The sequence below is a fragment of the Porites lutea genome, chromosome 3, assembly GCF_958299795.1.
Source record: "Porites lutea chromosome 3, jaPorLute2.1, whole genome shotgun sequence".
Lineage (NCBI taxonomy): Eukaryota > Metazoa > Cnidaria > Anthozoa > Scleractinia > Poritidae > Porites > Porites lutea.
Window position 1 is genome coordinate 33,107,418 of NC_133203.1, and position 18,187 is coordinate 33,125,604.

At 50.9% G+C, this 18,187-nt stretch overlaps 1 protein-coding gene across 2 annotated transcripts in view; it reads right to left on the bottom strand.

Moving 5' to 3' along the window:
- Window positions 1-2,536: 2,536 nt before the first annotated feature.
- Window positions 2,537-18,187, bottom strand: part of LOC140930953 (uncharacterized) — a 30,923-nt gene continuing 15,272 nt past the window's right edge. For both annotated transcript variants that reach the window (XM_073380671.1, XM_073380672.1), the window contains exons 10-11: window positions 3,375-3,416; window positions 2,537-3,119 (exon numbers count right to left, since the gene is read on the bottom strand). In XM_073380671.1, coding sequence (XP_073236772.1) covers window positions 2,669-3,119; window positions 3,375-3,416 — 493 coding nt within the window. In that variant the 3' untranslated portion in view covers window positions 2,537-2,668. The remainder of the gene's footprint in view (window positions 3,120-3,374; window positions 3,417-18,187) is intronic.

Consider the following 18,187-nt stretch of genomic DNA (forward strand, 5'->3'; position numbering starts at 1 on the left):
AATCTCCCGTCCCCAGTCGTACAAAAGGTGTATAACTCTATCCACTGGATAAATCTCAGTATCAAACGGATAGTGCTGTTGGTGTCCCTAATACTTTATGTCCTTTGGATAACGATTTCTCCGGTGGATAAACAACTGGAGCCAGTTTCTCAGAGTTAAACTGGATTGTTTTCACCAGAAAGCGCAGGAATTTTGGGGGCTAGCGCATTTACGAAATATTTTAGCCGTGAAGCTAGAAAACAATGATATTATATTTTCTGGCTTTATAGCATGTTGATATAAACAGCCACGGACGACACCCTTTTATGGGTCAAAAGATTTCTATGATTTAGGTCACAATTACAATAACGCGGTTTCGGAATATTGCTTGCTTACCATTCCTCAGAGATTCTGGGACAGTTAATAACAGGTTAATTTAAATCCCCGGAGGCGTTAAAACATGAAAGACTTTTGATGCTTTCCGACAGCGTTTTATACTGCGTGTTGAAAAGTTGATCACGCAAATAAAAATCTGGATTGCTTTAACAGAAACAGGCAAACGACGCACCCCCAGCAACAGGGCACCCAGGCTATTTTAAGGATTATTAGCATGGCTGAATCCGCGAGCCGGCAATATGACGCGAGACCTGTGTACTGATTGGCTACTCGACTGAGCCTGAAAGATGTGCCCATCTTGCCTTTCGACATTTTCCGCCTTGGTCCAGGAAGAAAATGATATCTTTTTGGCCATGAAATAAATCCCTTATTGTCCCAGCTTGTTCGGGCAAGATGGCTGGATATTGGCCTCCTCATTCTTTTTTGCGTTATTATTGTCTTTTTTGATCCGTGAATGCGAAAACAAGAACTTGATCAATATCCAGCCTTCTTGATCTCACGCTTGGTCAATAACACATATCAAGAGCCTGTACAGGCGTATTAAAGGATTTCAAAGAAGCCTGAGCCCCCTGCGGCGTAACAACACAGAACTGGCTCTAAGAGTTAGTTTATATATCCAAGATTAAACGCACATTGTATTAAAATACTTCATTTTTGACTGGGTTCTCTCTCATTTTTACACTAGTTCATATTTGATCGAATTACATGTATTTTGATGATGTTCTGTTCATTAGGACACTTTGTGATGGCTATCATAAGGATAGTGCATCACATTAGGGTTCGATCCAGGATATACTGCAACAAGCCGCTTATAAAGCCCCCCACCCCCCACCCCCACCAGCTATAGACCCATCAACCCGTAAACAAAAAAACACATCCGATTATAATCCCCACCCACCCCCCCCCCCCACAAATGTATTGAAATGAATTCGATTTATTATGATCTTTTGACGCTTGGTTAAAAACCAGTAAATGCAAAATTATTTTGACTAGCACTTCTATAGATTGCTTCGAAGCGTTTTCTATTCCTGTGATAAGCTCCCTCGGATATAAGCGCCTCCGTTTATAAACCCTCCTAAAACCCCTTACCAAGATGTAGAAGCGGCAGTTTACGATAAGTAGACACCAAAAGGGAAAATTGATGCAAGTATGAAAGACAATGAATATGTCGTTAAAGGATAAGTCATGAATAAATGCCTGTTCTTCTCTCTTTAGACAGGAGTTTGAATTAAAGTTTCAGAAAAGTTGGAAAAAGTTTGAACGGATGTGAGTTTGTTTCTTATTTGTCTCAAGACGTAACTTCCTTTTTCACGTTTTAGTGTCGTTTTCGACTGTTTCTACAGAGAAACGTACACAATATTGTACATTGAAAATTGAAGTGCTGTTTACGTTCACGATATCACCGATGTTTGAGAAGTTTACACGCAATCAAGTCAGTCACTTGAAATGTCCTGATCTTTCTTGGTCACGACAATGTTTCTTTCCGATTGCCTCGCGTCTCTTTTATGATGGTGTCGATGATGATGATGACGATGATGATGACGACGATGGTGATGACGTGACTTCCGGTTCCGGTCACTCTCCTGAGAGCTGCTTCTGCGTCTATCAAAACTCCTACTGCGCTGTCGACGGCCAGTTTTACGTTCTGAGATACCCTGATGTTTAAACCTTCCTTCACCCTGAAGGAAAGCTCGTTTTTCCTCTTGTTCACTGCCTGCGCTTTCTTCGTTTGGAGGAATCTGTTCATCGTTATTTTTACCTCGAGATTGTAGACGTTCTCGGTTATTTTCACGTTCTTTGCTTAATGGAATGGGTGCATAACTTTGTGCCTCCAAAGTTCCGTGACCTTCTTCAAACTCATAATCACGAGCTAAGCTTCTCCATGTCTGCTCGTCACCGTTCGGGTATGAACTTGGTTTCCGTATGTCCCTGGTGTCGTCTTTACGCGCAAGATGGCTCTGTTTTTCCAATCCGTACAAAATGTCTCGACTTGCTTGTTCAAATTCCTCGCTGTCGCTGTTACTGCTAGTTTTTTCTCCTCTCCTGTGTCTGCCAGTTTCATTGATTGAAGCAAACTTTGACCTTACATAGCCTTCATTAGAAAAGCTCTTTTCCTCTTCTTCCCGTCGCCTTTCTGGAAAGCGCTCTTCAGTTATAGGTGAACATTCGTTAGCTTTTTCATCATTTGAGTTCCTTTCACCTCTTGTTTCAACTGTTGCAAATTTATCACTGCTTCCACCATCTCTTACTGAGTAGCTCTGTTTCATTTTTCTTTCCGCTGATTCACGGTCTTTCATATGCTGTTTGCTATCTGTTCTCTGAAGTAAGTGTGATCGTGGGGATTTCGAATGTCTTCGTGGAGACCTCGAGCGTTGTCGCGGAGACCCCGAGTGTCTCCGTGGAGACGGCGAGCATCTCTGTGGGGAATTTGAGTGTCTTCGTGGGGACGTCGACCGTCGTCGAGAATACATCGGGGGTCTTTGAGGTGACAGCGAGCGTCTCTGTGAGGAATTTGATTGTTTTTGTGGAGACTTCGAGCGTGTTCCAGAAGACATCGGGGGTCTTCGAGGAGAATTCGAGCGTCGACGGGGAGATCTAGAGCGTTCTCGAGAAGACCTTGACTGTCTAAATGATGATCGTGCACGACGCATAGGAGACCTTGACCGAGCAACCAAAGGTGGGGAAAAACGGCCCGAAATGTTCCGGGTTTCATCTGGAGAAGAAGGCGGGGGTGTGCGATACCGCTGAAAAATAAAAATCACGTGATTAAGTTCTGTTTCAAACCAATGGAGTAGCCTCCGGCCAGGCTCTTTGCTCAGAGGGGGGGAAAGGAGAAGGAGGGGGGGGGGTACACTGTAGTGGGTTTTCAGAGATGTGTTTTGCTTTGTCTTGTCTCCTGACCGATTCTAAATGATTCATTACTTAGTGATTTCCTTTTCTCATGGTGTATTGTTTTTCTCGTAAGGAAGTTTTAACTATTACCCTGGGAATTTCCTCACCATATTTCCTCGTCCTCGTAGAATCCTTCCCGACCTGGAAACCTGCCGATACGAAAGACAAACAGAGATAGATGATAGAGGGTAAAAAGTTTTACAAATGTGTTAAAAGAAAGAAAAATAGTTACCCGCAGAATCCGAGCTCCATTTTAAGAACCAAGAGACTCGGATAGTAGTATAGGGGGCTCCACTGGGTACTGACCAATCAGAGCGCAGCAAAAATTTTCTCGACCAATCAGCATCGAGTATTTAGCCCATGTGACTTGATTGACGTCACAATGCCCATATTTGGGCATAAAAATCACGTGACCCCACCCAAGAGGTAGATCCACATACTTGGCATAGTTTTATTGACCGCGTAGAACCTGGGTACAAGCGGGACGCATACGCAATTCAACCCCAATCCCCTCGCATCCCCGTCAGTCCATAAAAAAACACACACACACTGTATAGAGGTCCACATCATTTTTTAATACAAATCTCGACAGTGCCCTAAATGACATCCGGGACGTGTGTGAGGTCCTAATGACGTCACGCCCTTTGTTTTACAAATCTAATAGAAGATCCAATTCGTTCCCAATCCTCTCGTAGCCATAGGGATAGCTGGATCGGGTAGCCACCTGGAGGACGCGCTTGTCAAACACCAACCCATACTGCTTCACGCGCGGAACCACTTGAATGTGTTTCTTTTCCAAATCCCGTGTGAAATGATAGGGGTTGACAATGTTCAAGTGTCGGCGAGTGTCCTGAGGCGAGTCTAATTCCGAGAGAATGTTCTCTTTCATGGTATGAAAATTAAGAATGGCCGACCCCCGGACATTCAGCGTGAAACCGCGGACCTTGCACACCACTTTACCTCCACGGGTCGTGTACCCATAATTCTTGGCGCCCCCCGAAACAAACTCGGTGATGACATCCCCGTCCAATTCATCGGTCATGTCGCCTAGAAAATCCCCAGTGGCAATGCTGGGTTGACCGGGACGCCACTTGTACACCACACTGTCGGTATCATAATAAAGCACTTGCTGTTGCAGGATGTCCAGGGACTCGTAGAGTTTCAATCTAGCATGACACGTGGTGAACGCCGCCACAAAGATATTGGTTTTGGTGCCTTTAACGGCATTGCCTTGGACACTGGTGTAGACGGCTTCCAAAATGTCGTCGGTACAGAGGCGGAGCGTACTGAGATCGAGAGCTGCATCGGAAACGAGGCTGAACAAATGGGCGGGGTTTTGAACGGTGACGGTGGTGGGTTTGTTGATCCGCTCGCCAAACTTGCCCCAGAAACTATTCAGCATGAGTTTGGCGGTGGCCTTACGACCAGGGTTTTTGGCAATGCTGGCAATGTCCAGTCGGATCCCCTCCCGTTCCTGGTAGCGAAGAATGTACTCTCGTTTTTGCTCGAGGGTCTGACACCAACTGGGCCACCCCGCGGACTCTTGTTTCAACTTGAGCCAGGTATTGACGTAATCAGCGAAAAGACCCGTTTGACGTTGCTCAGGGGGAAAATGCCAGACTTCATGGATCTTGATCAGGGTGTACCCCTTTTCCACGGCTTTGACCAATTCGGGCGTACACCAGGTCCCACGTAGTGTACGATCCGCATCCGAATGAGGGCAATACTGGGTTCTAGTCAACATGGGTTGGGCTTGCTCTGTCTGGACACAGGCGCGGCAGAGAGGAAACGTGAGTTTTTGGCCACAGCGTACAGGCAAGACCGGGTGGAATAGACCAGCCGGGGGCAGAATGTCCACCGTAGCCAGACCAAAATAAGACGCCAGGGACTGGTCGGCGGGTTGGGTGATGATCTTGGGATGACCGATAGGGTAAGGGCAGTTCTTATTCACCCATGGGTACAGGGAGGTCACATCCACATAACGTATTTCCTCCCCCTCTTCAGCCACGGCATGCAACGCCACGGCACCGGTGCGTCCCCCAAAAAAGGCGTCACGGGGTTCCAAGGGAGCCACCAAATCAAACGACGTCAGGAAACGTTGGACAGCTTCATCCGCGTCCACCAACTTGTCCCATTCACATTCCCACATTTCGATCACCGTGTAACCTGCTCGGAGGAGAGCCATGCGTTTGGAGAGCGTGGCTTGATACAGTTCCTCCACGGTTCGATCCGGTGTGGCATAATGTTTGGCATCTCTCACGGGATAACAAGTGGGACAGCCATGATAGAGACACCCATGAAATTCGTAAACAGTGCGGGTCAGAGAATCGTAGCCATCAACAAAATAACTGTTCACGAGGGTCCGGACAAACTGCTCGCCCCCATTCCGGACATGACGAATGCGATCGGCACTAGCCCCCTCCTTAGGAATTTGATGTTCTTGGTAGTACAGCCATTGTAGGGCCTTGAGCGATTGGTTGACTTGAGCCCCTCGCCACCCCCTGAGCGGTTCAACGGCAATGGTGTCGGGGGTCAAATGGTGCTTGCGCCAATAGAGATTGCAGGCACTGGCGATGGTAATGCATTTGGCCATGGGATTGAAACCAGCCTGCTGTTCAAATTCTTGTTGAAAGGCTTCACACCCCGCTTTCAACAGCGCCACATCCGATTTACAATACTCGATCATGTCTTGACGGAAATCAAAACGCACGTTACGACGGACTTGGTCGGCATGCCAATGCGTCAGTTCGTCTTTCTTTTTTACCATCATGCCCTCAGGATCGTAAAATTCCAAATCGGGGATGCGGCCCACATACTGTTGATGATCCGGGGTATTGAACAAATGAGGAAAGAAGCCCTTCTTTAATTCGGTCAAATTGAAGGTGCTGGGAAACGAGGCCAATGGCATGGGTAGGAAACACAACGAGTCAATGAATTTGAGGGGTCCACTCCTGAAGGACAACACTTTAGCGCCCACCGTCAATTGATCCACCACTTCGCGTTGTTGCTGGTACAGTTCGTGCAAAATGAACATGCCATCAAACCCTTTCAAGTTGTGAAACACCACGAGAATGGTCCGCTCACTCTCGCTGTCTGGGATGTCTGTAAGATCATCCAAATCATGCAAAAATTGTTGGGCACAGTCTTCCCCGTCCAACACATGAATGGTCGTTTCTTCACTGGACGAATAACACAACAAATTGGCCACAAACACACCTTCCGCATTCTGCATGGCTTCAAAATCGGCGTAAACAAACAGGGGAGGGGGTGGCGCCACCATGCTACCTCCCCCCTCCTCTGTGGGTTCAGTCTCTTCCTCATTCTCGACCACGGGTTGAATGTAACACTTATGGTATTGGATGGACACGCATTCGTGACACACAGGACATTTGGCGTACCCACACTGATGGCGTTGGTTAGGGACGACCGTGTACTGGGCCTGGCATTTGAGACAGGTTTTGATGGATTGACATTGCCAGCTGTCCACATGATGACGTTTACACTGCTCACCATAAAACTTGCGATGACATAGGGGGCAATACTCCGTAGGGCGGGTGCCACGCACATAATCGGGACAATCAAATCGACCACATGCTTTACAGCGTCTCCCTTGACAAGTGTGATGGGTCCGATCGTTAGCGTTGAACCCCCGTTCACAGTCCACACAATAATAAGAGCGATTCACAAACGCAGGAAAGGACGTGCAGCCATCGAAATGATGATTGGATTTCAATAAACGAATCTGATGAGGCGCGTCAGGGCCTTTAAAGATGAGAAAAAACGGTTTCATCCGGGTCATCACCAGCAATTGATACTGAGACCCCAACGCCTGTTGAAATTGACGAAGCTCGGGTAAACCACAGGGACCTTCAGCCACCCCCGCTTGCTGATGGAGGGCCTGGGCTTGACGTTGCTGCACAGGAAGCCCCCGTCTGAGATTGTCCCAGTCGCGAAACCCATCCACGCCTTGATCTTTATGACAATGAGCTCGCATGGTGACAATCGCGCGAGCACAGCATAAGGCATCTCTGTTTCGAATGGTGATAATGCATTTCTTTTTCTTATTGTCTCGATCCAGGCATAGACGTCCGGCATTGCGTTGTTTACGATGGCCTGTTCCTGGGCCGGGCATAGACACAAACACCACATCCACTTGGAACCCGTGATCGGGGTTGAAGGCTTCATTGCTGTTCAACTTGCCTGCTAACGTGGCCAACATCTCATCCAAACGGGCGGTGCGTTGTAAAAACTCCCCCACGGTAAAATTGGCGGTTTGATAAGCATGCGTGAACCCATGCGCTGTAATAGCAAAATTCACAAAATGGTGGGCAGGTCGCTGCTCACGGCCCAGTTCTGTTTCAATAGCTTGATGGAGTGCTTCAGTCAAAGCCAACCCAATATTATCCCCAGCGACAGGATCCCGCAATTGTCGTAATTGCGCATTGAATTGCGCCCGCTCCACTACATCACGCCAGCGGCGTCGTCGACCGATAGGTTGCAAACTGAATTGAAAAAGAGGGCCACGGGCGACAGCCCCTCCCAACTGTTCCCACCGATCATAGGCGCGATCCAATAGAGCATCCCCTTCGTCATCATCACTGAATGGATACGCCTCTGCCATGACAGCGACAAACCATTTGAATTTTCCCGCGCTGGACGTGGACTTTTATAGACCGTCTCACGTGATCTCGCCTGTGCTGGGATTGGTGGACCCAGCTCAGGTGAGAGTCAGGTGAGGGGGTTTGATCGACCAGAAGAAGATTGAGGGGGGTCCCCCCCATGGGTACAGACTCCTTCCATCGCCTTTGGGCCTGGACCGAGATTGGTGATTGGCCGATGGAACCTTAGATAAAGTCTGTCCATCAGAACAGACGTCAGTTACGTTCGAGAATGCCCAACAAAAATCCTGAGAAGGCGAAACAGTTGAAACACGAATGGTACGTCAGGAATAAGGAAAGATTGTTGCAGCAGAAACGAGAAAAGCGGGCGGCCCAGAAAAAGGTGAAACCACCTAAACCAGCTAAACCAGCACCGACCCCCGAACAGGAAGCACGAGCCCGAGAACTCAACCGACTGGCCTGTCTGCGGTACCGCACCAAAAACGCGGCCTATGTACGATTGCTGAACCGAGACTATTATCACAAACACCGCGAGCAGATTGTGCAGCAGCAACGGGACCGACGTGCCCAGGCTCGACAGAGAACCGAGAGCCCCTTCCGAAAGTTGCGAGCGTTAGCGGACGTGTGTTCTTCCCGTTTACTGGAATTAAATTATGGATACGCCAGTATCGCGCCGAAAAAAGCGGGACCCCGAGGTCAACAAACGGAACCAAAAACTGTATCGGATACGTCAGTATGCATCCGTGAACGGGATCGAGAAAGTAAAGGCCCTCCATCGTCGACGCTACCACCAGCACATGGCAAACTTGAAAGCCAAAGGGGAGTATGAGGCCTTTAAAGCCAAAAAACTAGAGTATGGAATGAAACGCTACTATGCCATGTCGGAGGAAAAGCGGAGTGAAGTAAAAAAGAGAAACGCCCAAGCCCAGAAAAACTGGATGGCCAAAATGAAAGAGGAGGGGACGTACGAGGCCTACAAACACCGATTGAACGAGCGGCGGCGACAACTCCGGGCCGAAAAACAACAAGCCTTGGGGGAAGAGGGGTGGAGAGCGTTACAGAAAGACAAGTATCAGAAGCGGATCCAAGCTCAACAAAACCAACGCTTGGCCGAACATTTGGAACGTCCCTTTCCCCTCCCGTGGTGTCCGCTAGACTGGTCCGACTCCGAGTTTGACGAGGACCCTGTCCAATCGACTCGTTCCAACGCCTTACAACAGTTACAACAATACTTGTAAGAACAAAATGTGAGTTTTATTAAACCATGTGTTTAAATCATTTCCATTGTGTGATAACTGTGTTCTATTAAATTACATGCCCAATCTCAGTTTGGTTTTCATAATGCGTCTCACAATACGCTCCGTCAGGGTTTTACTACCAGGGAGTTGATCAATCTTGGCAATCATCTTGCGATCCGCCACCCATTTATCTTTCAAGGTCTTGGCTTTGTCATAATCCATGTCATGTACTTTCGCAATCCTGTCTAACCGGTTGATGCCGGGATCCCCACGGGCCAACCGTTTTTTCAAATGAGTGCCAGGGCCCATATACTGATAGCCGGGCCAATGAAATTCAATGCCCGTCTTGTTGAGGAGGTTTTGCACATCAAATAATTTGCCCCCACGTTGCGATCGCCGTGGTCGTCGCCTCGATCGGGTACGGGAAGCAGCCGTAGCACGACGTCTCCGACCCATCACGGGGTTTTCCACGATTTCCAATCCAAGGCTTTCTTGGCCACCCCAGCGGCTTTCTTTTTGGCGATACTGGCGGCTTTCTTTTTGGCAGAATCTGTCGTGCGTTTGCGAATATCACGCGCAACCGCTTTCTTGATGGAGTCCACTCGTTCACTAGGGGTATCCCAGGGTGCTGTACCGGGCCTGTCTGAAAAAGGCAACTCGTGGGCCAACTCAGCACTACTCACTTGAGGTGTGAACTTGAGTTTCTTTTTAGCACTAGGGGTGATGTTCGGTTTAGGCGGGACAGGTGGTTTTCTGGGCCCTGTCGGCGTGGAGCCTTGTTTTATACCCTGGGTGGCCTTCACCAATTGCGTGAACCACGCTTGCATCGGCCCCGCCTCAAAATCATCATCCTCACCGGGCGTCGTAGCCCCTGCAGCGCGCACACCTCCCGCCGGCGCTCCAAAGGGTTGGCGCACTTTTTTGGTCCAATGGCGTAACTGACGGCTCACGGCTTTGAGTTGCGGTCGTTTCCAGGCATCCGGGACCTCGCTGGTCAGGAGCACATGTTGTCTGGCCGCCAAATCCGCGGCTTTACTCAAGCGAGTGTCTTCCACCAATTCTTGTTTGTACTTTTCTTTTAATTGCAAAAAAGCTGGGGCGTTGTCCACCGTGGTGCTCACCATCTCGGGTTCCATGGTGCAACTGACGTGTCTCCTTTAGCGCATGCAACGTTTATAACATCGGTAGAGTTCCGGCCAGAGGGCACCGCCGGTTTAAGCCATCATGATGGCACGCCGTCGTTTCACTGAATGCGCGGGTTTGGCCATCGCGCGTAAACTTTGGGCATGCGGTTTGAGCAACGTGATGGTCTGTCGAGAACGGGGCACCGTGCCACGGAGCGTGTTCATCACTAATTCACTGATGGCATTGATCTGATCCGCATTGGCCATCCGTAACAATTCTTGTCGTTTATGTTGATTGGCTTCTTGTAAGACACTTTTCAAGAACGGGGCTTGACGTTCCATGCGCCACGCCATGCTGAAGGTTCAGAAATTGCCACGACCCCGCTCTATTTATGGTAAATTGGGCCCCACACTGGCGACACAGTTCCCCATGATAATGCCGTTGCATGTGACGTCGACATCGCTGACACAACGCGGCCTCGATCTCCTCCGTCCACTCTAACGTCAACGTGATGGCCTTGCGAGGGGGTCTAGTCCGGTCGACGAACACGGATCCTGGGTTTGTATTTTCGGAGCCACAAAGGCGAGAGAGCCATTGCCAACAGCGGTAGCCTACCTCCGCGTTGCAAACCACGTCGACGGCGTCGTTTTCGGGGGACATAACGGTGTCGGCGTCCATTGGGTCCACGGACCATCCTCCAATAATGTCTGGGTCCCTACCCAACGTGTCTTTTTATAGCTTTCTCAATGTTTTGAACCCGCCCCAACCGGTTCGACCTAACATCCGCTGAACCCGTCGTTGAAGAAAGGCCTGTTGCTTGGCACTGATCTTGCCCACTTTTTTTTTTTCTTTTTTTTCAAGAGGACAGCGGCCGCCACGGCAGGGAGGAGGAGCGGGAGAATACCCCCTCGTTGCTGTCGGCGTCGTCTACCACAAGGCATGATGAATCCCTAGTCTGTCCAACACCTCTTGTCTTTTATACTTTTTTCACATGATGGAACAATTAAATGATTCCCCCGCATAGCGTTTCCGTTTACCAGAGGCCACTTCTCGTCGGCGTTTTTCGCCAATGGCAATAGCACGTTTGGTTTGATGATCCCCGATGGCTTTAGTGATCCCATAGCCAGCTTTGAGAATCCCAAGAGGCAGGCCGGGCCCGACACCCCCTACTTGACCCCTTCGTCGTCGTTTGGCGGGGGATCGGCGACGTCGGGTCGTGGTGCGTTTGCGTTTGCGTCGAGGGGCCATCCCACTTCGACATTGACCACACATGGTTTTGGGGACAGTCGAAGGCAAGCTCCTGGTTTTATAGCTTCACGGGCGTCGACCCCGTCCACGGGCTCGGCCACGGCCACGACCTCGGCGGGGGGGTACAGGGGGTGGACTTGGGCTGGACGTTCGCGTCGAGGTGCGGCGCACGGACGGTCGCCCTCCCTCTTCATACACGGTGGTCACCGTATTGGTATGCGTGATATTGCGAATGCGTCTCCCTCGAGCCCGTTCTTGCGCATCTTCGTTCAGCAAATCCAACCGTCGCCTTAAGCCTCGCCGTCGATCGTCGTCATCATCATCTTCATCCTCGTCCTCCGACGGAGGGGAGGAACCGGGGGACGGTGGAGAGGGCACACGGGGACGTCGTCGCGGTTGTTTGGCGGCCACGGTGGGACGGCCCGTCGGGGTCGTCACCGTGGACGTGGTGGTCCTGGTGCCGGCTCCAGCACTACGTCGGGACGTGGAGGGGCGGGAGGGAGCCGTGGTGGTCGTAGCGGTAGTGACAGGGCGTGGTCTGGGTCGTCTGGAACTGCTGGTGGTGGTAGTGGCCGTAGGACGTGTGCGGGTGGACGTGGTGGGACGGGTTTGGGTGGCTGTCGTGGTGGGAGCCGTGGTGATCGTGGGTGGTGGGGGCGGTGCCGTGGTGGTGGTAGTGGTGCCTGTACCTGCCACGGGGGGTAAGGTAAAGGCATTCAGGGTATTGTCCACATTGACCGGGTAGGTCAAATTAAAATCCTCAATTTCTTGATCCAATTGGGCTCGATCCACAGGTTGGGTCAATTCAGCCACCATGTCCGTCATGGTACTAAGGTCCCGAAGTACCGAGGGCGAGGTCGGGGACCCCACCCCGGCGGGCGAGAAAGTCGGTGTGTCCATGCGGACCGACAAGTCAATATGTTGTCCGCCTTCTCTTTGCCGACGGACCCGGGCGAGTTCTCGTTGCAGTTCGTTTTCGAACGGCAGGGACATCCACGGGCAAGGTATGGACTTGCGCCTTGCCTTCTCGGCGCGTTAAATGACTCCACAGGCGGTATCGATCATCCGACGCCGGATGCACATCCAACATCAAATAGCCAAAGGGACGGGACGTGATGCGTTTAAATAGGCGCAAGACTTGACGCCATCGGTCGGGAAAGGCTTGCAGTAAAATGGTCCGTATCCCCGTTTGATCCCGGGGATTCTTGAAGGCCACAATGTAATGCGCGTTGCGATTAATGGTCTTGGCAAATTTACCCGGCGGGAATAAATCTTGCGTCAAATACAACACGGTGATGTTGCGATGATGAGAATCTTTGGTGAACAAATCCAACACGCGTTTGTCCTGTCCCCCTTCTTCCATCAAATCATCCAAGACCAGCACGCCGCCACGCGTCCGGCCAAACCATTGGGTTAAATGACGGGGGTCCGGTAACCCGCGATGAAATTGGATTCCCTCTTTCTTTTGCATACGATCAAACCGGGGTTGCCATCGGTCGTACGCGTAGACGATCTTCTTGGGTTTGATTTGAAACACGTTGAGGTCCCGTAACCATTGTTCCACTAACTCGCTCTTGCCACTACCCGACGGGCCCGCGATAATCACACTACTGGGCTGTCGAATCATCCTTCCCACGGTCGAGGGTGACGTCGATAATGACCCGTGGCCCCTTTCGCGCCCATACGTTTATATCGTTTGCTACGTCCCAATTTATAGCCGATCTTGGCCGCTTTGGCCAACACGCTCATGATCCCACGTCCGTTTTGACGAAAGCGGGGTCGTCGGGAGGAAGCGCGCTGTCGTCGTCGTCGTCTGTGGCTGGGCATGCCGTCCAATACTCGCGGTAGAGGCGTGGCGATTCGAACTGAATCAGGTGTTCCATCGTCTCTCTTAAATGCGTTTCTTGTATAGTGTCCATATACTGTTTGAGGGAAACCCAGTCCTGGTCTTGCGCCAGTTGGCGGGCTATGAGCCAATGATACCCATCCCAGGCATCCACCCCTTGGACGGTGTTCACCCGTTCAATGGGGTGGGACCACCAATACAGGGTTTCTTCTAATATGAAGGCGTCAATCACCCGCTGGACATCCCCTCGCGTAATCATGATGAAATGACTACTCGTTCACAGCACCTCTCGTTTTATGGTGTTTTTTTTTATTTCTTAACACTCACAAGGATTACAAAGCATAAAGGCCTGGCGGCTCACATTCTTTTGCCCTCCCTCCTCTGGGCGGGCATCGACTTCATCTTGGACTTCTTGTTTAATCACCCGTTTCAACCGCTCGGCCACTTTCTGATCATTCAACACTAAATTGTCGCAACTCCATTGTCCCAAAAACTCTTGATACGACTGGCCTTGGGCTCGGGCTTTCAGGAAAAATAACGCATAATGGCCACAGGTCTGACTATCCAAGGCTTGCAAGGTCTGGTCACTGCGGATCAGGTGCTTCCATTGACTCCACCATTGGTGCAGGTCGGGGTGGGTGTACACGTGCAGGGGCAGCCCATAACTGTCAAAGATTTCGCACTTGTTCTGTTCCGTCCACAGACCCAACCAATGTTGTCCCGGTTCTCCCGCTGGATCCGTGTTGACAATATAGGCTTGACGGATACTCTTGGGGGGTGAACGGGGTAACTGGTCGGCGGGGTACACGCCATGAAACACGCGTCGCAACGTGGGATCTTCTAGGGCCAACGTGCGCAGCACCCTATCACTGAGCGCCACAAACTCCATGCCCGGTGTCTTCTGTCTTCTGAGTCCACTTCAGCCGTTGATGTTGTATTTTATACCTCCCATGTGATTGATCTCATACATGTTTTCATACTCGCTCCAGACCAACACGGTGATATTGTGACCCACCGCAGCAGCAAAATCAATGATCAGTCGCGTATTGCCCGATTGACGGGGGTTGCGATACTGAGGATCATCGGCTTTTCCACTGGGTACATTGTTGAACAGGAACAACGTGCAGTTCTTGCCTTGTCCCCAATCTCCAGGCAGCAGGAGGGGAATCTTGTCTTCATTGTAGGCACCCATGGCTTGTAGAAATCGATCGTACCCCAGTAGATCTTCATAGGCTTGATCTCCAGTCAGTTGCAGGGTTCTGTAAGGGTATTCTTCTCCATTCAAGGTCTGACGTATTTGGGTGACCCCAAACTTTTCAAAGGCAAAGGGGTAGCGTTGTAGGTTTCCATTGAAGGCATCTGAATGCAATAACCCGACCATCACTCGGTCAGGAAATCGACCCACAAACACATTGTCTTGTTCCCACTGGGTGGTGCGTCCATCAAAGGAAAAGGTACGGATTTCGCTCCGCACCACGGGGTAGCGGGCAATTTGTTTGCCCAGCTGTCTTTCTTTCTGCAGTCTCACATAGACACTGGCATTCAAGGTCACTTTTCTCATCAACAAAGTGACTTTGATGTCTTCTGGGTGAATGGCTGGAAATTTCTTGGCCACCAAGGTGCCTTTGTTGGGGGTACCTAGCAAATAGACAGTGTTGGGGTTGAGGAAGAGTTCAATGTCCATCTGGATATTGGGGACCAACAATTTGCCTGTCTTGAGGGGTGCCAAATGGGGACGGATGAGGAAGGTGTGCCAATGCTCAGTCAGTAATCGGCTCGTCAAGGTACGCAATTCGGCATTCCCACTCCAATTGGCGTTTGTAGGGACATCCGAATTGGCAGCGGTGGCTCCCATGACATTCACCACATTCAGCTGATTGACCCATCCTTGCGGGGCTAACTTGGTGGCCCCTTCTTCTCGGTTGAAGTTCAAGAGGGTTTCTAGGTAGGCTCTGTAATGGTAGGTGTTGCTCTGTTCCGTCATGAGGACCCCATTCATGCTCAGGGTGATATCTCGAAAGATGGTGTGTCCAAAATTGTTGACGCAGTACACATGTCTCGTTTCGTTGCCATCCGAGATGAGCAGCCCCTCATCCAAGCCAGTATACCCAGCGGCTGGATTGGTTAGACGGACTTTGACTTTGAATCGGAGAGAATTGGTGTCGTAATAATCGTCAGAGCCCGGGATGGAGAACGTGATGGGTTGGATGCCCGTCAAGGCGGGTTGAAACTCCACCTCCCGAGAGGCTTCGTACCGATAATCCACATCGGGCACGTCAAACAGTTGGAGCGACATGATGCGGTCTGTCCCTGGGTTCAACGTCGTCCTCTTTTTATACCTTTTCGCAGTCTGTACCAATCATGAATGGGATGGGCGGAGGGAAAAGGGCGATGAGGAAAATCAATTTGGATGCGTTTTTTCAACTTGCGGAAGACGTTGCCCCCTTTCATCCGTTGCCTCCTGGCTTTGGCTTGGTTGGCCCATAACACCTTTCTGAGATCCCCCCCTTTCATCTGGCGCGCATATCGAACCATTCTCTTCTCCATGTAGAGGGGGTCCGTCAGGCGAGAGGAGGTATGCATCAAGGGATAGAGCGCCGTCGTCGACTTGCCAAAGATCGTGCCCCCGACTTGGTACGGCGAGATGAACCGTCCACGGGCGCGTTGCCGTCGAATGCGATTTTGCGTTTTGAGAAAACCACCCACGCGTACCATGTTTAACGTCCAAAGATGTCCCGTATACGTTGAGTCGCTCTTTTATAGGTTTTTTTGGCTTGGTGTTTGCCGCCTGCCCAGGCCATGGCAGGGGCTTTCCGTTTTAAGCCGCGGGTGAGTTGCCCACGTCGATCCGCCCACGTCTCTGCGGCACTCTTGCCTCGTTGAATATCTCGTAGTCCCGCTTGCGCTTGTTGTAGGACCATGGGTCCCGCCAGTTTGATCAAGTCTTCGGCTAACCCTTTCCCGTCTTGCGGGGTGAGCACGGGCGTGTGGTACCGCGTTAAACTGCCTCCGCGCATTTTGTCGGTGTCACGTCGAAGGTGCTTTTGGGTCCCTCGCGTGGCGCGAGTGGCTTTTTATAGCTGTTTGAGACCGATGGTCACCAAGGTTTTGCCCGGGGGTAAGATGGCCAGGGGTCCACTGGTACTGGCAATTTCCACTTCCAAAATATCCAATTGTTGTCCTCGCACTTTGATCCATTGATGGTGCAGGGGTTCCGCGGTGCTTTCCCCATCGCCGGTTCTCAACAATTGCACTTCCCGCAACAAGGGAAACTTGCCACTGCCCACCACCGTGGATTCCACCAGATCCGAATAGACCATGACGGTGCGTTTGCGGGTCCCCACAATCTTTTCAAAGGAAGCATTCAGGTTGTTGATCTGCCATTCGAAGCCCATGTACAATCTCATCCATACCACTTGATCCATGGTCACGATCGTAAAGGCTCGGCTAGTCGCCCTCACGCCCATGTACTGCTCGCCTTCCCAATTGTAAAACTGCCGATTCCGACTGCCCACTGGACTAGTGGTCTCATTATAGGTGTCTGTCGGTGCCGTGAATTGCAAATTGGGCCCAATGTCAAAGGAACCTGTGACATTGGCTGTTTTGCCTGTCTTTCTGGTCAACAAACCAAACTTCAGGGCAATGTCCAAGTTGATGTAAAATTCCACCACGTTGGCTTGGCGTTGATCCGTCAAATCTTTTTGGGGTACTCCATGAATCACCAGGGCATCCTCTTTCCACGTCAGTCGGGGCATCGCGTGTTTTTTGATGCTCACGATCGGTTTGGAATCGCGATCAACCACCATCACATTTTGTTGTTGTTCCACCAGTCTTTTCTGGGTATTGTTATGCACTTCTTGACTCACGCGTTTCCAAAAATCCGTCCCTGTGGCTACGATTTGATTCAGGTTCATGATATCTTCCAATTCGATTTGGCCCTGGAGTATAGGGGCCTCTACCCGTAGATACCCGGAGGTGGCTGGGTTGCCGGTGTCTGTCCATTTACGGATGATTTGTGGGTACTTGAATCGAACCACTTTGGTATGAGGATCCGCAGCGATGATGGCATTGCTCTGCCCTTGATCCGGGACGGTCAGGGACATCAAGGAGGCATGCCACCCCGCGCCCGGTAACACCAGCCGTTCGGGCAATCGCACCTTGAAACTGTTATTGGCATTATTGGGAAACTCGTCGGTGGGATCGCTGACCAGCGTCAGGCGTTTAATCTCACTCATGATGAGGAGGAGTGGTCCCCTCTGAACAGGAGCAGGGTCCTTTTATAGCCATTGAGCCACTTTCTGTTTGCTGCGAGGGATGCGTCCTACCACGGAATTGAAGGTCGATTGTTTGGGATGAAAACACACTTGCTGGGCAATGTTGGGAAAGGCCCGGGCCAATTCCATCAGGGTCATGCACGTCTTGGGCTTGGGGGGTTTCTTCTTGCGCATCGGGGGATGACGACCCGCGCGTCGGCGTTGTTGTTTTTTCTTGGTGGGGGACCGCAAGGCCCCTCGTTTCTTGGCATACGCTTCGGCTCGATGGTAGGCATTGGCGTACGCCCATTGCTGTTTGGTCGGACTGGCCAATTTTTCCCACCACGGCTGGGTTCGCCGTTGTTCGGCCGCTTTCTTCTGAATGAATTTCAGCACGTCGGCGTCGCTGGTGGGCGAGGGGGTGTAACTGGCGCGTGGTCGACTGGAATCCGCCTGCACTTCATCGAGAAACCGTACCCGCTTTTTTCTTTTTCGAGGGGTGATTTTGACGCGGACCATGCTGCGCAGGAATCCAACTATCGTACTTGGCCGGCCACCCTTTCCACCGGACCAACACCCGGCGTCCTTGGC